Here is an 18715-nt window from a genome sequence, read left to right on the forward strand (position 1 = left end):
TACAAAGAAATATACATGCAAAAGTAAAAATAAGTCATACTAAGACATTCAAGATGACATTTCTGCAGTCTTGTTTTAGGTGTATTTAAAATATGACAGTTGTGAGGTTTACATCCCGGGTGTGGGCGAACTGCCCGACCCTTCTCTGTACATCTTTACATCGTGAGCAGGCGGGTTTCCCAAGAAACCGTTTCTCTTCGATCGTAACCTGACAAAGCGATGATCAGGATAGTTTCAGGGAAACCCTTATCCACATTAATAAATAAAAATGACACAAAATGAAAGACGGAGACTTTACAGACCAGAGAGACAAGTCAATAAACTCAACATGTTATCGACAGCAACTGACAACCTTCAAATAAAACGAGAAGCGACGCGAGTTTTTCATTTTTAACAACCTCTCGAACTTAATTCACTGGACTGGCACTTTAAAGAAGTTTTTAAGCAACTTTTTAACCTAAAGACGTCATCGTATTTAAATGAAAACAACTGGCAGACCTTTTTCACGGGAGATACCTGTTAATGCTAATCAGAAAAACTGTGGTTCAGGGGTTGTTATTATCTGCCAGAAGGTATAATTCTTTCATCAGTGCAGTCCATGGTGACTTTTTCACCCCAGATCTATTGCTTGGTGAAGATATAAACCAATACGGTCTAGCAACATACACTAGTATCTACCTACAAGAGCCAAACAAACTCACACGGCAAATAACTTTGTGCACGGCTTGAAAAAAAAAACAAAAAAGAAAAGAAATAATAATAAAAAAAGACAAGTCAATATAATTTTTTTCAGCAATGAACCACCAAACAATCTTCTTATTACAATAAGAATAAATAAAACCACAAGGAACCTTTGTAAACGCTCATATGCCTCTGCTCAGTGTGGTCTGTTATAACTCAACATGACAAGTCATTAAAAAAGCAAACAAACATATTAGCAGGAGAACAAAGCAGAGCCAACTTTGGTATTGTTACAAAAAAAACAAAAGCGAAACAAGGACGACATAAAAGCATAAGTGCCTATATTTCATAGATACACATTTTTATACATTATTTTGGAAAAACTCTCCTTTTGTTGCAGGGTTGTTGTTGTTGTTGTTGTTTTTTTTTTTGTTTGTTTTTTTTGCAGGATATTAATACTGAACTTAATACATAAGAGTTAACACAATACATACATCTATTGCAGTACCAGGTACGTACATGCCTTTTTAAGAATACGGCTACAACACAAGTTTTCATAAATAGTTGCATAAATGTTAAAGCTGCGACATTGCACGTGGGAACCTAGTAGCAGTTTGATCCGTCCGTCCGCAGGGACTCACTAAAACTCAGCAGATGGAATCGTTTTTGTTCGTCGAGAGATAAATCCGTCAAAATGAGAACGAAAAGCGGGAAAAACGTTATTTACATATAAGGCGGATGCAGGTAAAAATCTGAGAAGCTCTATCGGGATATTCTTTTTTGCTGAGTTGTTTTAATGCTTTGTTCAAGTTAGTTTCTCTTAGTGTCACAAACAGAAGTGATTTAACCTTTGAAACTGAAGCGGGGGAGAGTTAAGAAAAGCAAACTATTGCACTGAATGTAAGTTTCTGCAAAACGTGGTTTTGGTAGTTACATCTTGTTCCAGAATAAGAGGACCCTGCTGATGGGTGCCACTTCACCACGCAAATCTCACTTCCCTTTTTTTTTTTTTTTCGTTTTTTACTTTTTCTACTCGCCAACTACCCTTTGTTTTCCAAAAGGTTATGAATAAAGACAGTTCTCCATCTCCTCGCTGTACATTTTGTTTCATTTACAAAAAGTAATCTCTCGTTACAAAAAAACATTTTCTTGTGTTCAACCGAAAGCAGCCTGAAATATTCCTATTGTACAGTATTCTTCTTTTTTTTTTTTCTTTGTTTAACACTGTCCGAAACGCAAGACTCGCTCACGCTGGCTTGTTGAGAAAGCTTGGTTTTCTCCCTGCTGAGTCAAGGTTTTGAAATCTCAAATGGATTCCAAGAGTTCGCTTGTTGTGCAGGCATAGTGACGGTATGCCAGGTTTAAGGAGGGGAAGGGCTTGGGGGTTCGAAGGGTTTAATCGGCAGAGGTTAGTCAGTCGGCAGCAGCAGCAGCAGCAGCAGGACTTTTGTGGCTTCGTGAGGGAAAAGGGGATTGTAGCAGGCGTGTCGCTGGTGGTGCTCTCAGTAGGCTTCTAACAAGGATCAAGTGAATGAAGAGCAGTAGTGGAAGAAATTCCTTCTGGTCGTGTTTACCTGGTGACCTACTGTCAGGTCTGGCTGAGCAGGCGGCTGTGAAGGAAGGCCTTAATGGTGCCTATGGGCCGGACATCATTCTGGTGTTTCCGTCTCTCGATGAAAGAAATGAGCCTGGATGTGTCCAGATGTGTGCCGCAATGATTCCGAGATGGTGACAGTGCTGGTGGCTGTGTGGGATTTAAGGTTGAGTCACTGCTTGATAAACCTCGAGGCTGGAGCCAGGGCTCCTCCAGGCAGGACGCAGCAGGGGGCCGTCGCTCTGGCTCGCCCCGGAGCAGCAGGCAGATGAAGTCTCTGGCAGCTGGGCTCACACCCTGGAAGTAATCCTCAGGGAAGCTAAAGTCCAGGCGACAGATGTTCAGACACGTCTCCTCAAGGCTCTCGTCCAGGAATGGAGAGGCGCCGCTCAGAACCACATAGGTCACCACCCCTGTAAATCAACCAGTTGGTCAATCAACAGGTTATTTAGCCAAATTAAATTAATTCATTCAGCTCACTTTTAAATCCCCTTTTATAATTAATATAGCTTTATATTAAACAATCATGCACAAAAGCAGCTTCTGCAGCTGCTAAAATATTATAGCACCAAGACTACAACAATAACAATCCTCTGTTAGATCATTTGCCTGCTTGTTGAGGCTTTCACTGCACAAAAAAGCCTATAAATGCCATATAAACAAAACTGAACTGAATCATTCATTTTACACTGCACTCCCTTACGCTGTACTAATATATACATTTTTCTGATGAAACTCATCATCTACATACATAGCAGTAAAATATCACTTGAAGCTTCTAAATATTGAAGTCAGTTAATAGATTGCTGCGCGGTTGGCAAGTAGAAATTGCGACTGGGGATTTAAAGCACTGATCTTTGCATCCCCAGAGAGGCTGACTGACTGCACTGCAGAGGAAACACTTGTGTTAACGCACCTGGCTTAGAGATTGAGATGATAGTATCGCATGGGAGTATTTCTGTCTATTTTTGTGTCTTAGTCAAATATCAAAAAGCAGCCTTTTGCACATACTGACAAATAAGAACAAAGGAATGTGTATTTAATACTATTACAGTGGGTTTCTGCTGCTGTGATTGTGTATTCGAGTACATAAAGGGTTCTCTAATGCAAAAATCAGCAAGATACAATTTCTCTACAGACCTAAGCTCCAGAGGTCAGACGTCAGTGAGACGGGCTGACCCAGGATCAGTTCAGGAGCAGAGAACTCTGGGCTTCCCAGAAGAGGATGGATGTAAGAGGAGGGGGGGTTCAGTTGAACAGCATCACCAAAGTCTGTCAGCTTGATCACTGGCTGGGAGGACGCATGTTCCACCACAATGTTTTCAGGCTGTAGGAGCAGGATAGGAGGATATAGGACACAATCATCAGACCTAGAGAAGCACAACAGCAGTGCAACAGCTTCCCCAAAATAAGATTTCGATTGTAATGCTTTGTTTGTTGAACTGTTTACTTTGAGGTCAAGATGTGCTATCCTCCAGCTGTGCAGGTAATGGAGAGCTTCAAGAATATCTCTGAGGTATAAAGCAACTTTCTCCTCCGTCAGGTTGCCCCAGCTCACGATGTAGTCCAGGAATCGCCCCTGGTCTGCCCTGATAACACACACAAAACATGCATTTTATTTATTTCTTTTTTTTAGAGACAAATCTAAGTATGTTTTTCAAACAGATCAGATGTCACAGTCGTTTTACTTACATCTCTAGTACCAGTACGTAGCTGCTGGCTGTCTCATACGTGTCTAGCAGCTTGACCAGATTGGGATGGTCTAGATTCTGGAGGAGTCTGATCTCCTGCAGGACCTGTTCTCGACGCAACAGCTTCTTGTTAACATGCTTTGCTGCAACTGTGCGTTTACTCCCTCTCTGGTCGCATCGCTTAGTCACCGAGAACCGACCCCTGCAAGGCAAAAATTAGTAGTTAGGAATAAGACATTTCATTTGTGACTCACTTTTTAAAAATATCCTACATCAAATTTATAAACTATAACGCCCAATCATGACTGGTGGACTTGGATGTATAATGTCAATCTACTTCTTTGTTGATTATCTATATCAGCTTGTCCAATGTACAACCTCATTTCCAAAAAAGCTTGTGACACTTTCTGAAAATGTCGTTTCTCATTGCTTAGTAAAGTTTGAACTTGTATTTGTGAATGCAGTCACAAATTGTGTTAAATGATTTGAATATTGCTGCATTCTCTAACCAGCTACTGAGGAATAAGCAACTCATTCCTCATTTAAATACCTTCACTTGTATCATCTGTCGCTACTGCTATTACTACTACTACTATATATATGAGTGCTGCTCCTAATTTATTAGCTTTGATGTGGTCGAGAAGCACTGCGTGACACGAAAACACACCTTCCTAGTTCAGTAATTTCTGTGTACTGGGACTCAAAGCCGTTTTTCCAGAGGAGTTCGCTGCCATCATCAGGGGTTCCTGAGACAACACAGTGAATTCACAATGATTCAAGTATCAAATTTAAAAATTATAAAATCAATGTTTTAAATGTTTCAAACACCTGCGTGGCATAATATCAAGAGACATACACAATGACAGGACTCTGACCTGACACTCTAAGACTGGCAGAGGAGGTGACAGCGCCTGCTATGTTTGTAGCAACACAGGTATACACGCCGCTGTCCTCTACAGACGCGTCCGTGATGCACAGGGACGCCTCTCCGGTCTCACTGCAGAAATGGAGAATGAAAGGAAACAAAGCATTAAGTGAAATTCACAAACTGATACTGTAATTTGCACACAGTTATTATGACTTCATATTCTTTTTTAACAACATGAATGTGTTAACTGAGTTTGTTAGCAGCACATCTACACCTTTACGTCACAGGCTAATGTAAGATTTGGATTTTTCTAGCTAAAAATCAATAAAAGAAATTCAAGTGAGCCCCCCCACACCTGTAGGTCATGCTGTATTGTCCGTTGTTGCTCAGAGAGTTGTTGTCAGGGCCACGCCAAGTGATGGTTGGTCGGGGGCGACCGCAAACTTTACACCTCAGAGTAACTGCATCGCCACTCTCACATGTTGCATCACTAACTGGAATGAGGAACTCTGGAGGACCTAAAAACAACAACAACAAAAACCCAGTGAAGCTTATTGTTTATCTTTTTGAATTTTTATTCCAAATGCAAGGAAAGATTTGCTCCTTGGCTGAAGCAACAACGTGCACGTACCTTCATAGATAAAGTTGGGATTCAGAAGCTGAAATGACAATTTGAAGACATAATTAGATTTCTTGCACAAATTCCAGTGGATGTCGGTGGGGTGGCGTTTAATGTGACACTTTTCTACCTTGACAGAGACTTTGTTGGCCAGGCTGTCCTGAGACTTTCGGTAGCCGTTCTCAATTTTCCTGCCCTCCTTGTCTCTTTTCTCAGACTTCCGGCGAATGCGCAGTGCTGTGTGCCACGATAATGACTTTCTAAACAAACGCAAGAACAAAAATCGAGAAGTTTCAGGTTTCAGGTTTGCATAATCGTAATCACTATGACTGTCGTGTTTTCTGTGGCAACCTAAAAAGGAAGGAAGGCTGCTTATGCTTACTTTATGGTGCCTTCGGAGAGCTCGGGTGTGACTGAGGATGAAGTGTGTCCTAACACGTAGCCAGGGATCCAGCCCTCAGCCGCAGGGCAGTGCTCATTGGCTGCCCGGTACACCAGGAACATGTTCTGCTGGTTGCTTGCTAGCATTTGGACCACCTCACCCTGCACCACACTGATCTCATCCTCCTTCACTGCCACATAATCCTGAGTCACCAGCATGGTGGACACGCTGCTGCTGCTACTACTGCTTTCACTCTGTCAGGAGGAGAACACATTAAATCATGAGTTACTGCACACATTAACACACATGAAAATACATAAATGCACATATGTCTAAAAGGGAAATGTTACTTCACACCAATCAAATGGATAGTTTGATTGCAGGGAACATGTATAAAAATGAAATTGAGAATATGTTGAACGCATGCAGTGCAAAATGCTTTTTTTTTCTTTCTTTTTTTGAAAAAGCACTTGTTTGTATTTAGAGCAACGGGCTGACAAGTTAGACTGAGAAGTTACAAAAGCACAGAGCTTATGATCCCCCCGGGCAGGGATGATGAAATGAGGAACTTTATGTTTTCAAAGACAAAGACAAGTTTTCAAGAAGAGGTGCTGAAGACACTTTGAAACAAACAGGGCAGGTTGTGCAAACAAGCTTTTAACCTTTGTGAGGTGAGAAACCATCTCACCAGATAAAAAGCCATTTCAAAAAGAAATTCTGTTGGTACTGTCAAACAAACAAGACAGGTTGCGGAAAACAAAACGCTGTTTGTGCAATCATAAGGTTAATCTCTGTGAAGTGAGAAACCATCTTACCAGAAAAGAAACGGCTTTTTTGAAATGTGCTAATGTTTTCAAAAACCAAAGAAAAAAAAACGTCCCATAGCTTTTGAAAGGGGATTGGAAGTTATCACCTAACGGAAAAAAGAGATAACATGTTTTTGAAATGGCACTTGTTAATGTTTAGTAGCTACAGTTGGAAAGCAAATGCGTACTGAAGCTCAGAGAGAGTCTTGAAAAGCAGATACAAGTTTCTCTGTGACTCAGATCCACACTGTTAGTAGTTTCCGGAAAGGCAAAAAATCTCCCTCACACACACTGTCGGTGAAGTTAGTGCACTCAGATAGGTGTTATTCTTCAGTCATTCAAGTGTTTCAGCAGCAGTAGTAGTTGTTGAATTTAAAAGCCATTCTCAGAGCCAGCGGCAGGTTGACTGACTGGCAGACAGGCAGCCACTAAGGGTGAGGTTAGTGACTAGTAAGTACTCTAGGCCTCGCTGAAGCCTGGGCCTCGACTTGGCATCTTACCCCGTTGCTCTGGGTGGAGTGTATGGACTGCTCGCTGGTGGAGGAGCAGGTGCTCATGCGATCTATGTCCTTACTGTGGCTGGAGTGGCGGTGATGAGAGGGAGTCCCGTGACTTCCTCTGCCCAGAGAGTCGCCTCCACTGCCACCATTGTCACTGGGGTAGGAGAAGGAACCTGGCCTGCTGGCAGGAGAGGGAGGCAGAGCGGGGACTATGGCCCAGAAAGCGTTGCCTTTATGAGCTGGGCTGGTGGGGACGAACGCTTCCTTTCCTCCTCCTCCTCCGGGAGTTTGAGGTAATATCAGAGGTGAAACTGTCCCAACTCGAGGGCTTTTGAGATGAAAATTCAGAGGAGCTACTGGCATCTGTGGTCTGCTGGCCATTTGATGCTTCGGCATTTCCTCTGAGGCTCCGAGAACCTGTCTGACACTGCTGTCCATACTACCTGATGGCCTGTTACTGTTATTACTGTTACTTCCATGAGGACTATCCAGCATCCTCATCTTAGGGACCTCTGAGGCTAACAGCTCTCCATTAGCTGTGTTGCCTGAACGGGGGTTAGAGGAGAGGGACTGAAGCGGCTGTGGGTGGCAGAGTGACCACATACCTGCTGATCTGTCGGGACCCTCAGGGCCCGGGGGGTGATGGTGGTGAACAGGCTGGGGGAGGCGTGAGGACGGCTGGGGGATGCGAGATGGTCGGGAGCGCGGGCCGCACAGGGAGGAGGCGCTACCCCCTGATCCTCCAGAGCTGCCTTCGCCGCCACCTCCTCCCCCCATATTGCAGGTACTGTTGGAGCTGCTGCCTCCTGGTAGACCTGCAGTACTGCTGCTGCTAGGTGGACCGCTTGGCCCGCCACCTCCCACATGGTTCCTCTGATACTCTATAGGTGACGTCAAAGCTGTGGGAGCAGACAAGAGTTGTTGTTTTTTTTAACAACTTAATAGCCCTCTTAAACTAAAAGGACCAAGAGTGTCAAAATGTTTTATGTAAAAATGTAATTTTGTGTGTTACAGTATTCACAACAATTTCTTACCATTGAGGAAATTTCTCTGATTCTCCAGGATCTGGCTGACCTGATGGATCCAGACTTGACTGACTCCAGGACTTGGTGAATGGAAAGTGTACCTCTCCAGGTTGCCACTAGATGACCTGGAGGTCAGTGTGAACTTGCAGGGGTCATCAGCATTTTCTTCTAGACCCAACCAGCTCACCTGAAGTTACGTGGCAGGCAAGGGTAAAGAGACAAAGATAAGAAAAAATATATAGATATGAAATAAAATAGAGCAGGTTTAGCTTCATGATCAATAGGGACAATCCAAAGTAAGTCCACAGTTGGTCTCAAAGCTATTTAAGTGAGCTGTATTCACCTTAATGCTGTTCTTGAAGAGGTAGCCAGGAGTAGAGAAGCCCTTCTTTTTGTCCAGGGGTTCACTGAAGATAACTATCTGCTCAAACAGAAACACTCTCCTCTCTTTCATCCTGGATAGGAGCCCTCCGTCCTGGTCTGAAACCATGAAAGTGTCTTGGAGAAGCAATCTGCCCTGAGCCACAATTTTACCCTGAGAAACAAACAGGCAATCCAAAGAAAGTTCTAGATGGTGAAGGAGTTTTCTTAACTAGTTTTATTTTGGATAAGTTATTAGAAAAAATGAAAACACACAAAATCCGACAACAAACTAGAGCTGCAAAAACAAGTGCACACTGACACCTAGTGGCAGTTGCCTGAAGCAAGACAAAAATGTGAAGCATTTACTCTATTGTGTTATTTATTTTGGAAACATTCACACACTATCAGAGGTACCAAAGGGAGACTTACATCAAAGCCTTGAAGGCGCCCAACATTCATCATGTCATTGCAGCGTTTGGGGACCACGCACATCACTTCTACAGCTTTCTGTGGAAGAACACGAGAGAAAAAAAAAGTTAAAAACTACTTGCATATTAGACAAAGTGACTAAGAATATAAATCTAGTTATGATACTTTCACAACATTCATTGGAAAACACAACAGATTATTATTGCTTCATTAGTTTTGTGCTGAAGCCTGGGCTTTTTCACGATTGTACCTCCAGCTCTGTGGCATCCACTCCAGCCTTCTTAGAAATTTTAAGAAGATCCTGTGAAGAAGTTAACAGAGGTAAGGAGAGAAATTCAGACTGCGTTGATCATAATTTATGTTGTACAGAAAAAGATTTACCTTCAGTAGCAGTTGGTACTTCATTATGCGCTGGACAGGTTTGATGAGTAAGTCAGTGAGTTGCAGTCTGTGTCCCAGTCGCTGCTTCAGGTCCTGAAGAAAAATAAAAATCTATCATGTCCGGGTCCTGACTCATGACACGGACAATACAATACAGATAGCATGCTGTGGCTATGAGGTGCAAAATGATTAAACAATCTTACCTCAAAGTACGTATCAATATACTCCGACACGATGTGCTCAGACTTAGGCTTGTTTTGGCAGTACACAATATACATGTGCAGTCTCCGTTCCTGTATTTGCAACAAAAACAGAAAAGAATATTACAGATAAGAACATGTAATACCCTCTTTAACAAAATCATGCTGCAAAACTAGTGCATTTCTTACTTGTTTGACAAATAACGGTCCCAGCCGGTCAGGATCCTCCAAACACTTTTCAAGTTCTCCCAGGAAAAAACTGTGAATGGATACAGACATGTGATTTAACCTGCCAAGAAACAGCATGTTGACATTTTCTTTGTATAATGCTGCATATGCCCTGAAGCAGGGGCAGGTACTACAGCTGAAGGATTCTGCCAGCGTACTCTTTGTGCCAGTCATAGATCTGATGGATGTTTCCAAAAACAATCTTGTCTTTTCCTTTCATGTCATCTGGAACTCCTTCCTCTTTCATTCTGCTCATGTAGCCCTGAAAGAAAGAGCCACCCAAAGTGTAAGAAGCACAAGCAAACGCTGACCAACAACTATGTCCGAAAATTTATTTATCCAGATTGTCTTCTTTTCTTACCTCCACCACTGATCCAAGGTCTCTGACATAATCTCTCTCAGTCTCCACCAGCTCCAGAAGTACATAACTGAGAGAAAGAACACACAGAAATTGTCACGTAAGACGAATGCAACGCTCAGCTGTGGATGAATATCAGAAATGCTCCATATAAGCACACGAATGAGGACAAACATCATTTACTGTCTGGGTTCAAGCAGCTTTTATTTATAAAAACACCAACAGGACTTATAACTCACTGTCTTCTCTTGAGGAAGCCAGATTTGCGCTCGTCCACCTCGTCGATGGGTGAGGAGGAGGAGAGGAGGGAGTTGTCGGAGGGATTGAGAGAGGGAGAGCTGCTGTCACCTTGCTCCACCAACAGAGAACTGGGACGGTCTTCCAGTGACTGAATTAAAGAATTAAGAAATTAAGAGGCAGAAAAATATGTTCCACTTACTTATCTTTATCGAAATGAAGCATAATATACGTGGAGGCCAGTCTGCATGAGTATACTGGGGATATTTGCCAGCGTGCAGTGCCCATTTGTTGGAACAGAGGACAGCTGGGATAGTTAGTCACAGTTTTGACAGATGACTTGCTGGCAATGATGCCATTCTCTGTCACTAACACCAGAAAGAAAGCGTGCGCTTGTATCTACATCTATTAAAATTGTTCTGTGTGCAAGTGGGCCTCATTTGCAAGTATTTATGAGTGTTTATGAAATCCATCTCACCATCTTGCTCTTCACCAGTTCTTCGATGGCACTGACCAGTTCAGCCGCACTGGGTGTCTCTGAGCTACTGGGACGGCCAGACAGCCGAGATGCAGACTGAAAGAGAGAGAAGAAATGGAAGGAATAAAGAAAACTAACGGTTAATCTTCAAGACACTGTGAATGGAGAACTTTTAGGTGTTGCATGCATACAGGAGTCATACATTCTTAGAGACTTGAGCTCACCATTGTCGTGATTTGGACTTCGATATTCCACATGTCCAAATAAAGACTTGGTTTGTGTGATCTCCCTAATAAAAGGGTTAATTGGGAGCCAACTTGGAGCCAATCACAGACTATATTCTTGGGAAAACAGGGGTTACGAGGTGGGTTTAGGTCAGGGGGAAACTGTGATTGGAGTGCTCTTCAAGCACACGCGCCATAATTGGTCGAAAAAATACTCCATTGGACGGAAAGTTTGCCTCTGCTACAGAGCTTAGTCGGAGGCACAAAGGGCAGGGCGAGATTTAAATGATCCACAATGCACAACCATTTAATGTCACAGACATTTTGCTACTGCAAAGACATGTAAATGGATTCACTTCAGCAAAAAAAGAAGAAAAAAAGAAGAAAAAACATGCAGAGGGAATTTAATTAGACAAGAAAGGAAAGAAAGGAAAAATCTCAATAGGATCATTTAGAGGGTTTCACATGGACAGATAGGGAAACTGGGACAGAAGAGAAGCAGAACAGAAATCAACATAATGCTGAAGGAGGGAACATGCAACCATTAAGAAAATAGGAGAAAACAGGCAGAGTTATTAGTGCCAAAATAAAGTTAAGCTGTTATTTTAAGCTGTGAGTGGAGGAGCAAGTTAAAAATCTTGCTGCCTATGAGTCATGTGGATTAATAACAGAACAAATACAAACAGAAATAAACAAAGAAAAAGCTCAAATATATGTCCACTTTATGCTGTTCAATCTATCTTACTGTCTCTCTTGCTGATGCACATGATGAGCTGTTGTGTGTACATCATATATTTATGACTGTGTCTCGATTGCTCTGCATGTCCCCACCTTGTCATCCTGAGAGTCGGGCTGAAGCAGGCTGTGTTGCTGGATGGCCATTGGGGGAGGCAGCGGGACAGCGTCCGCCCCCTCTTCTCCTTCCTCCTCACCGCAGCTCTGCATGCCCGATGAGGAAGACTTGGACAGGGTGCCGCTGCTCAGCCCCTCATTGCGCATACGCTGGAGAGAAATAACGAACAAGTGGTAGTTCAGAGTCAGACATGGTCACAGTTATTCAGCATTACGGTGCGTCGTCTTACTTCTTCCAGGGTCTCATCTTGTGGAGTGGCGGCGCTGTCGTCAGAGTCCTTCTGCGAGCCGGGCATCGCGTCCATGTTCTTCCTCGTGCCATCGCGGTTCTTCTTATGCTTGTGGGCGAGCTTTTTGACGTGGCCGTCGGCTTTACCGGAGCTGAGCCGCCGAACCGGACTCGTCAGCCACTTCCTTAGCGTGTTTCCAGGACGTTTGGGACCTGGGGAGCTGTGAGGACCCAGGGTTTGGCTGGAGCCGGGCTGCAGGGCGTCATTGCTGGATACGGACAAGGTGTCTGAATGGACAGAGGAAAGAGAACGAAGCACATCCAGTGTTACTCAAACGAAACGCAAAGTACATGCAACGATTAAAGAAAAAAACAAACTTTTTTCAGTTTTACACTGACTGGCAGATCTTTCAAATCAGGGACTAACAATGGACAGCTAATCCATGTGATTAATGCTATCTGATTGTGCTGTTGTGAAGGTTTGTTTACATCACACATGCTTTTACACTGGCACAAACTCGTCCTGGAATATGCAAGTATGACCCAAATCAAATCTGTCGAATTTATTGCTCATTGCAAAAATCATACATATTCATGGTAAGATGTTAAGTGTCACCAACTCATCTATTTCTGCATTAAACAAAACTCTATGCATATGTAACATAGCCTAGAGGCAGAGAGAAGAAAAAAATAAAGTCAATATATGTTAAAGATAAGTGTGGATGTGTTTGTTTGTGCTCTGTGCAGGAGGCAGGATGGCATCCTCCCCCTCTCACAGTGATGACGGTTCCTCGGGGAATCTGTAGGAGGAAAGCTCTTTTTCTTCGACTAGAAATGGAGCGGTGAGAAAATAACGCAGTATAAAGGGATGCTTGAGGCTTTGTCTGAGTACTTCAAACATACAGCCATCTGTCTGTCTCACCTGTCTCTGCTCATTTACTCTTACTTATCTCCCTCTAAGCTTAATTTGTTTGCCCTTGTATCACCCTTTATCATTCACTGCACTACCATCCTCCTCTTTAGCTTCCTTTGCTCTCGCTGAAAATGCTGATGGGAGACTCACAAGTCTGACAACTAAACAAGCTTCTGACAATCTCTGAGCAATCTCAGGATGAGGGTGGATATCCTCAAGCAGTTCAACCGAGGGTAACAACCTGATTTAAAAGTTTTTCTCGATCTGCTCATTTCATGAGAGAAACAAAAACAAAAACCACAAGCAGTGGATACCACAGAATACATTATGTTAATTAATTGAAATTAATTACACTGCTGCACAGTTTGTCAGCCTGGGTGGACATGTACTGTTGGACACACTTTCATCCCAAGATTGTTTTATACTATGTTTTTTTTCCTCTATTTGGCCAAATTATTATCAATCACCATGTCAGCTACAATTTTTATGCACGACGGAGAGCTGTAGTTATAGAAGAAAAATTATGAAAGTATCCCCAGTGCATGCAAACATCGTATAATAATAACATAAAATTAGGGATTTTAAACGATTCTGTTTTTTTAATCTTAGAAATAATCTAAATGGACAAAAGTACTGGGGCAACAACACATCACACCTACAGGAGCTGTTCAGCCATGCCAAGAAGCTCCCGGTGCAATTTCTCTGCTGATGTTAATGCCAGAGGAGGCTTCAAACTTAGTTATTGAGTCAGCAATAAGTGACTGATAGAGGCTTTTACACACTATGCGCCTTAGCACTTACTGACCGCGATCTGACACTTTGTGGTTGAGCTGCTGTGGCTTCTAAATGTTTCCGCTTTACAAGCTGATCTAGGACAAAAGAGTGACTTCTTGTCGCATCCTCTTTCTGTACCACAATTCACTGAGCTCTTTAGAATGACCCATTTGTTCACATATGTGCAGTAAAGGGACAGAAAAGACCTGAATTCAAAGATTACGAGAGTGTGGGACCCAAAACTTGTTTCCATTTTCAAAGTCTGACCTTTCAGAACAATAGGGGTGGGGGAAAAAATCGATACTGTGTAGTATCGTGATATTTTGTTTGCTAATAATGTATCGATACAGGGACAGCAGAAATCGATATTTTGTTACAAACAATTTTTTCTCTGAAGTCAACATGCTCTGGAGTCAGAGCATGTTGACTTCAGAGCATGTTGATCCTTTTTCTGAGCAAGAATCCTGACATTCCTTCACTGTCCAAATGTGTTTAACTTTTTTTTGGCAGCAATAAACATGACAGTTTACTTATTTTAATTTAAGACATGTTTTATTTTAATTAAGTTTAAAACTTTTTTATTTAATGTAAAATTATATTTTGTTTTAATTTACTTTCAAATTCTTCAGTTGCTGAAGTGGGCTGCATAGTTTTCATAAATTGCATAGTTCAGAATAGCTATAATTGTACCAGATGGTTGCATTCAGTTAAGTTGGACTAGACTGTAATACAAACCGTTCAAGTTTGTCAACAATAAAACTGATTGAAATGAGAGAAAGACTGAGTGTGAGACTTTGATATTAGATAAAATGAATATTGATCAACTTTACCTTTATGTGCAGAATTTAAATATCGCAAAATATTTGAAAAAAATCGCAATAATATCGTATCGTGCGTTAAGTATTGTGATAACATCGTATCGCGAGTTGTATGGTGATTCCCACCTCTACAGAACAATGCCTCATTTCTTCATGCTTTTATCACTGCCAATTTAGACTAATAAACAGCACTTATTCTTTTTTTTGTTGAATTTAGAAAACAAGCAAACAAACGAACAAACAAAATGAACTACAGTGACACTGCACTGGCTCTCTGTACCTTATAGAACCCGTTTGTTTCGTTCCCCTCTACATGAGAGACTTCATTTCCTTTTATGTTTCAGCCAGATCACTGCTGGTCCATCACTGCTTTTCAGCAGTGAAACCACCTACTGATTTAACCCCTCATACAGGCTTTCAGTATATTTCAAAAAACAATTTAACACCGGTCTGTTAAATGAAGCGCTTGTTATATTATACCCATAGTTTTATTCTTTGTTTTAAATCCTATTTTGCCCTCTGTTTTTATTACACTGATTTCTTTAAAGATCCTTGCTCTTAATACAGCGAGTTAAATTAAAGGCCGTTTCTTGATACAGGCGGTGATGACCTTTTCATTGTGGACACGACTTCCAGTGAGGAAGTGACTGCAAAAATATGTTTATTCATACACGGGCGATGAGTCAGGACAACACACTCTCCTCCTACATCACTCTGCTTTAAATTGTTTGCATGAAAACACGATGAGCTTGAAAACAAACATCCAGAAAGGAGAACAGAGAGATGTTTTTCATCTTTTAGAAGTTATCTAGGTTTTACAGCTAGACTAAAGGCAAGGTTTAAAATACTCAAATTCAGTCATTAGAGCATTTAAAAAGGTGCAGCTGCAAAAGATTAAGGCACACGCCTGAGCCGAACGGCTTTTATGAATAGCAGGTGTGGAATTTCTGCCGTTCTTCATTGGACAATTTCACCCAGCCTGACTTAATGCAGCAACATGTGAATGTGTGGCCGTCATTAAGCCTCCAGAAGACTTTTCTTCTTACTTATAGAATGTGTTCTTACGTCACATGCAAAGGAATGAAGACAGCTCGGTTCCTCAACAACAAGAATCTCCCACATCAGGCACTGCAAAGGCTTTAAATCCATCTTTACTAAGATTCCTCGCACCATCTTCTTCTCACAGTAAAAATCTTTCAATATGGTGCACTTTGATGGCACAGAAATGAGAACACATGTTTTTTACAGGTTGCTTTCATTCTGTTCAAACATCTTGAAGGGATGGGAAGGGGAAACTTGGGACGCTTTGCAAATCAATATTTTCCACCCAAACACTCTATTTAAAGACAACAGGGGGTGTCGAAGATTTGTGTGTTTTGCTTGAGGGCAACTTCATCGCTTTTGTTGGCTCAAAAGTTTTACGTGCAACCTCACTGGTTAGAGCAGATTTGTGGGGGAGCTTTGTAAAATGCTCTCCTCTAACAGATCCCCTGCAGTACTAAATGAAAACCAGTCACAATTGCTGGTTACAGTACTACCCTGGAATTTTTTTAGTCACGGGTGCATTCACAGATCCTGTTTAAGGCTGTAATTCTGATGACTCAGAATACCTTTGTTGGTCTCCGAGGATTCCAAATCCCTCACTTATGAGTTCTGAATCCTTCCCCAAATCATGTTTACATTTGATCCACTATTCATGCTAAAAGTTAAAACTACAGGTGCTGACTAGACCTTTGATTTATTAGTGTTTAATATCAGGAAGAGTGTAGGTAAATACCTGCATTAGACAACTGTTGTTCACTAATGGGAACCAGATGAGTCATTGATACATGTTCACCCAGACTGATAAACTGTAGCAGTTAAATGAAATTTAGCCCAAGCTAAAGTGATTAAGGTAACCGCTAAAATGATCACTGAACTGAGAGACCACACTGATCAGCTCCAGCACTTAGGTGAAAACTGCTGCTTTCACTAGGAAAGCACAGAGAATAATAATAATGGATTGGATTTATATAGCGCCTTTCAAGGCACCCAAAGCGCTTTACAATGCCACTATTCATTCACTCTCACATTCACACACTGGTGGAGGCAGCTACAGTTGTAACCACAGCTGCCCTGGGGCAGACTGACAGAAGCAAGGCTGCCATTTCGCGCCATCGGCCCCTCTGGCCAACACCAGTAGGCAAGTAAGGTAAAGTGTCTTGCCCAGGGACACAACGACCAGGACAGAGAGCCCAGGGATCGAACCGGCGACCTTCCGGTTACAGATGCGATTCCCAACCCCCTGAGCCACGGTTGCCCAGTGAGGACTTCTCATGAAGAGCAAATGGACTGTGGTTCCTGCAGACATGCTGTGGTTAACAAGCATGAGGTACGGCTACTTGTTTCATAGCCTCACCTTGATGTAATTCAAATAATAGCAAAAAATACTACTTTATAAAACAGTAGCAGTGAGGTAAAACTGTCTTCATAACTGCACTGGAATTTTATAGGTTTGCATATTCGTAATAAGCAGAGAATGGAATCTGCTGGTTATTTATTGTGATCAATATGCAGATATACAGTGTGCAAGATATTGTTTACATAAGTAGTAAGTGTGACGCTGTTGATTTTTCACTAGTCCCACCTGTCTCATGCTTAAAAATCTTCAAGCTTTGGCTTGATAAGTGTTAAGTGGCAAACTGAAGATGTTGATCTAACAGGAGTGTAAATGAAAGTGTGAGACACCTCTCGAGCAGCTGGTCAGCCTCTCGCTCGCGGGGAAACAAACAGAGGGAAGTGGCAATTTGTTTGAAGCCTTCTTTTTAATTTTATTCTTTTACTGGCAATTATATTTAAATCCATCCATGCATCCATTCACTTCCGCTTCTCCTTTTTCAGGGTCGCGGGGGGCGCTGGAGCCTATCCCAGCTGTCATAGGGCGAGAAGCGGGGTACACTCTGGACAGGTCGCCAGTCTGTCGCAGGGCTAACACACAGGGACAGACAACCATTCGCACTCACATTCACTCGCACATTCACACCTAGTGGCAATTTGGATTATCCAATTAACCTACCCCCACAAGCTGCATGTCTTTGGACGGTGGGAGGAAGCCGGAGTACCCGGAGGGAACCCACAAAGACACGGGGAGAACATGCAAACTCCACACAGAAAGACCCCGGCCTGATGGTGGAATTGAACTCAGGACCTTCTTGCTGTGCCGCAACAGTGCTAACCACCTTGCCTATATATATATTTAAATCACAGAAATAAATCATGTTTTTTGTTCAAATGAGCTATAACTGCATTAACTGTATTATAGGCATCATCCTTGAAGACCTTTCAATTTTGCTGCTAAAAATAACACAGAATGTTCTACTGGCAGCGGGAGCAACAGTGTCCGCTTTAAAGAAGTTTGAGTTTTTCTATAACTTACATTTAGATATTTTTTCTTTATTGTATTATCATTAATTTTATTTTTGGATTTTAAAACGTACTCTTTTACAAAAAAAGCTGAAAAAAATCTGGTTTAGCAGTTACAAGTTTGATTAATTGCTGACTTCTTAGAACAGTAAATGGCCTGTATTTGTATAGCGCTTTACTAGTCCCTAAAGACCCCAAAGCGCTTTACACAACCAGTCATCCACCCATTCACACACACATTCACACACTGGTGATGGCAAGCTACATTGTAGCCACAGCCACCCTGGGGCGCACTGAGAACAGTCCAGCCTGCAGGCTCATCCTTAGATACAGAAACAGGAATTCAGTTTCTTATTTGCCTAATAAATAACATAATAATATATAATAATATTTTTTTGCAGGTGGTCTAATAAATTGGTTAGGAAGTATACGTACATAGATGAGAAAAACTTAAAATGTATTCTACTTTCTTCATAATTCTGGCTAAACATGCAAAACAACAGTACTTGTGATAGACTTCTCAATACTCCTATTCACTTTAACTTTGTGGGCTAATGTCCTTCAGAAGAACCCACCAGATGTTCTAATACTACTTAAGCATTATGTGATTTATCAGCAAGCTTCTGACACAATGTGACAACTCAGTCGATGCTCCTTTACGCT

General features: G+C 42.0%; 1 protein-coding gene across 7 annotated transcripts in view; it reads right to left on the bottom strand.

Annotated features, from left to right (window-relative positions):
• Positions 1-1865: 1865 nt before the first annotated feature.
• The window catches only part of triob (trio Rho guanine nucleotide exchange factor b), a 107453-nt gene continuing 90603 nt past the window's right edge, over positions 1866-18715 (bottom strand). For 5 of the 7 annotated variants that reach the window (XM_042226313.1, XM_042226311.1, XM_042226312.1 and 2 more), the window contains 23 exons: positions 12147-12433; positions 11896-12066; positions 10841-10936; positions 10365-10513; positions 10129-10195; positions 9926-10029; positions 9729-9798; positions 9543-9632; positions 9340-9432; positions 9209-9259; positions 8959-9036; positions 8510-8701; positions 8176-8353; positions 7142-8040; positions 5836-6089; positions 5466-5713; positions 5190-5352; positions 4842-4963; positions 4634-4712; positions 3968-4168; positions 3726-3864; positions 3416-3602; positions 1866-2688 (listed from right to left, as the gene is read on the bottom strand). In XM_042226313.1, the coding sequence (XP_042082247.1) occupies positions 2270-2688; positions 3416-3602; positions 3726-3864; positions 3968-4168; positions 4634-4712; positions 4842-4963; positions 5190-5352; positions 5466-5713; positions 5836-6089; positions 7142-8040; positions 8176-8353; positions 8510-8701; positions 8959-9036; positions 9209-9259; positions 9340-9432; positions 9543-9632; positions 9729-9798; positions 9926-10029; positions 10129-10195; positions 10365-10513; positions 10841-10936; positions 11896-12066; positions 12147-12433 (4337 nt within the window). In that variant the 3' untranslated portion in view covers positions 1866-2269. Of the gene's footprint in view, positions 2689-3415; positions 3603-3725; positions 3865-3967; positions 4169-4633; positions 4713-4841; positions 4964-5189; positions 5353-5465; positions 5714-5835; positions 6090-7141; positions 8041-8175; positions 8354-8509; positions 8702-8958; positions 9037-9208; positions 9260-9339; positions 9433-9542; positions 9633-9728; positions 9799-9925; positions 10030-10128; positions 10196-10364; positions 10514-10840; positions 10937-11895; positions 12067-12146; positions 12434-18715 lie in introns of those variants that run through there. The other 2 variants (XM_042226315.1, XM_014337995.2) reach the window with 2 other exon arrangements.

This window comes from Haplochromis burtoni, unplaced genomic scaffold (genome assembly GCF_018398535.1).
Source record: "Haplochromis burtoni strain Fernald_Lab_line unplaced genomic scaffold, NCSU_Asbu1 Contig_206, whole genome shotgun sequence".
Taxonomy (NCBI): Eukaryota; Metazoa; Chordata; class Actinopteri; order Cichliformes; family Cichlidae; genus Haplochromis; species Haplochromis burtoni.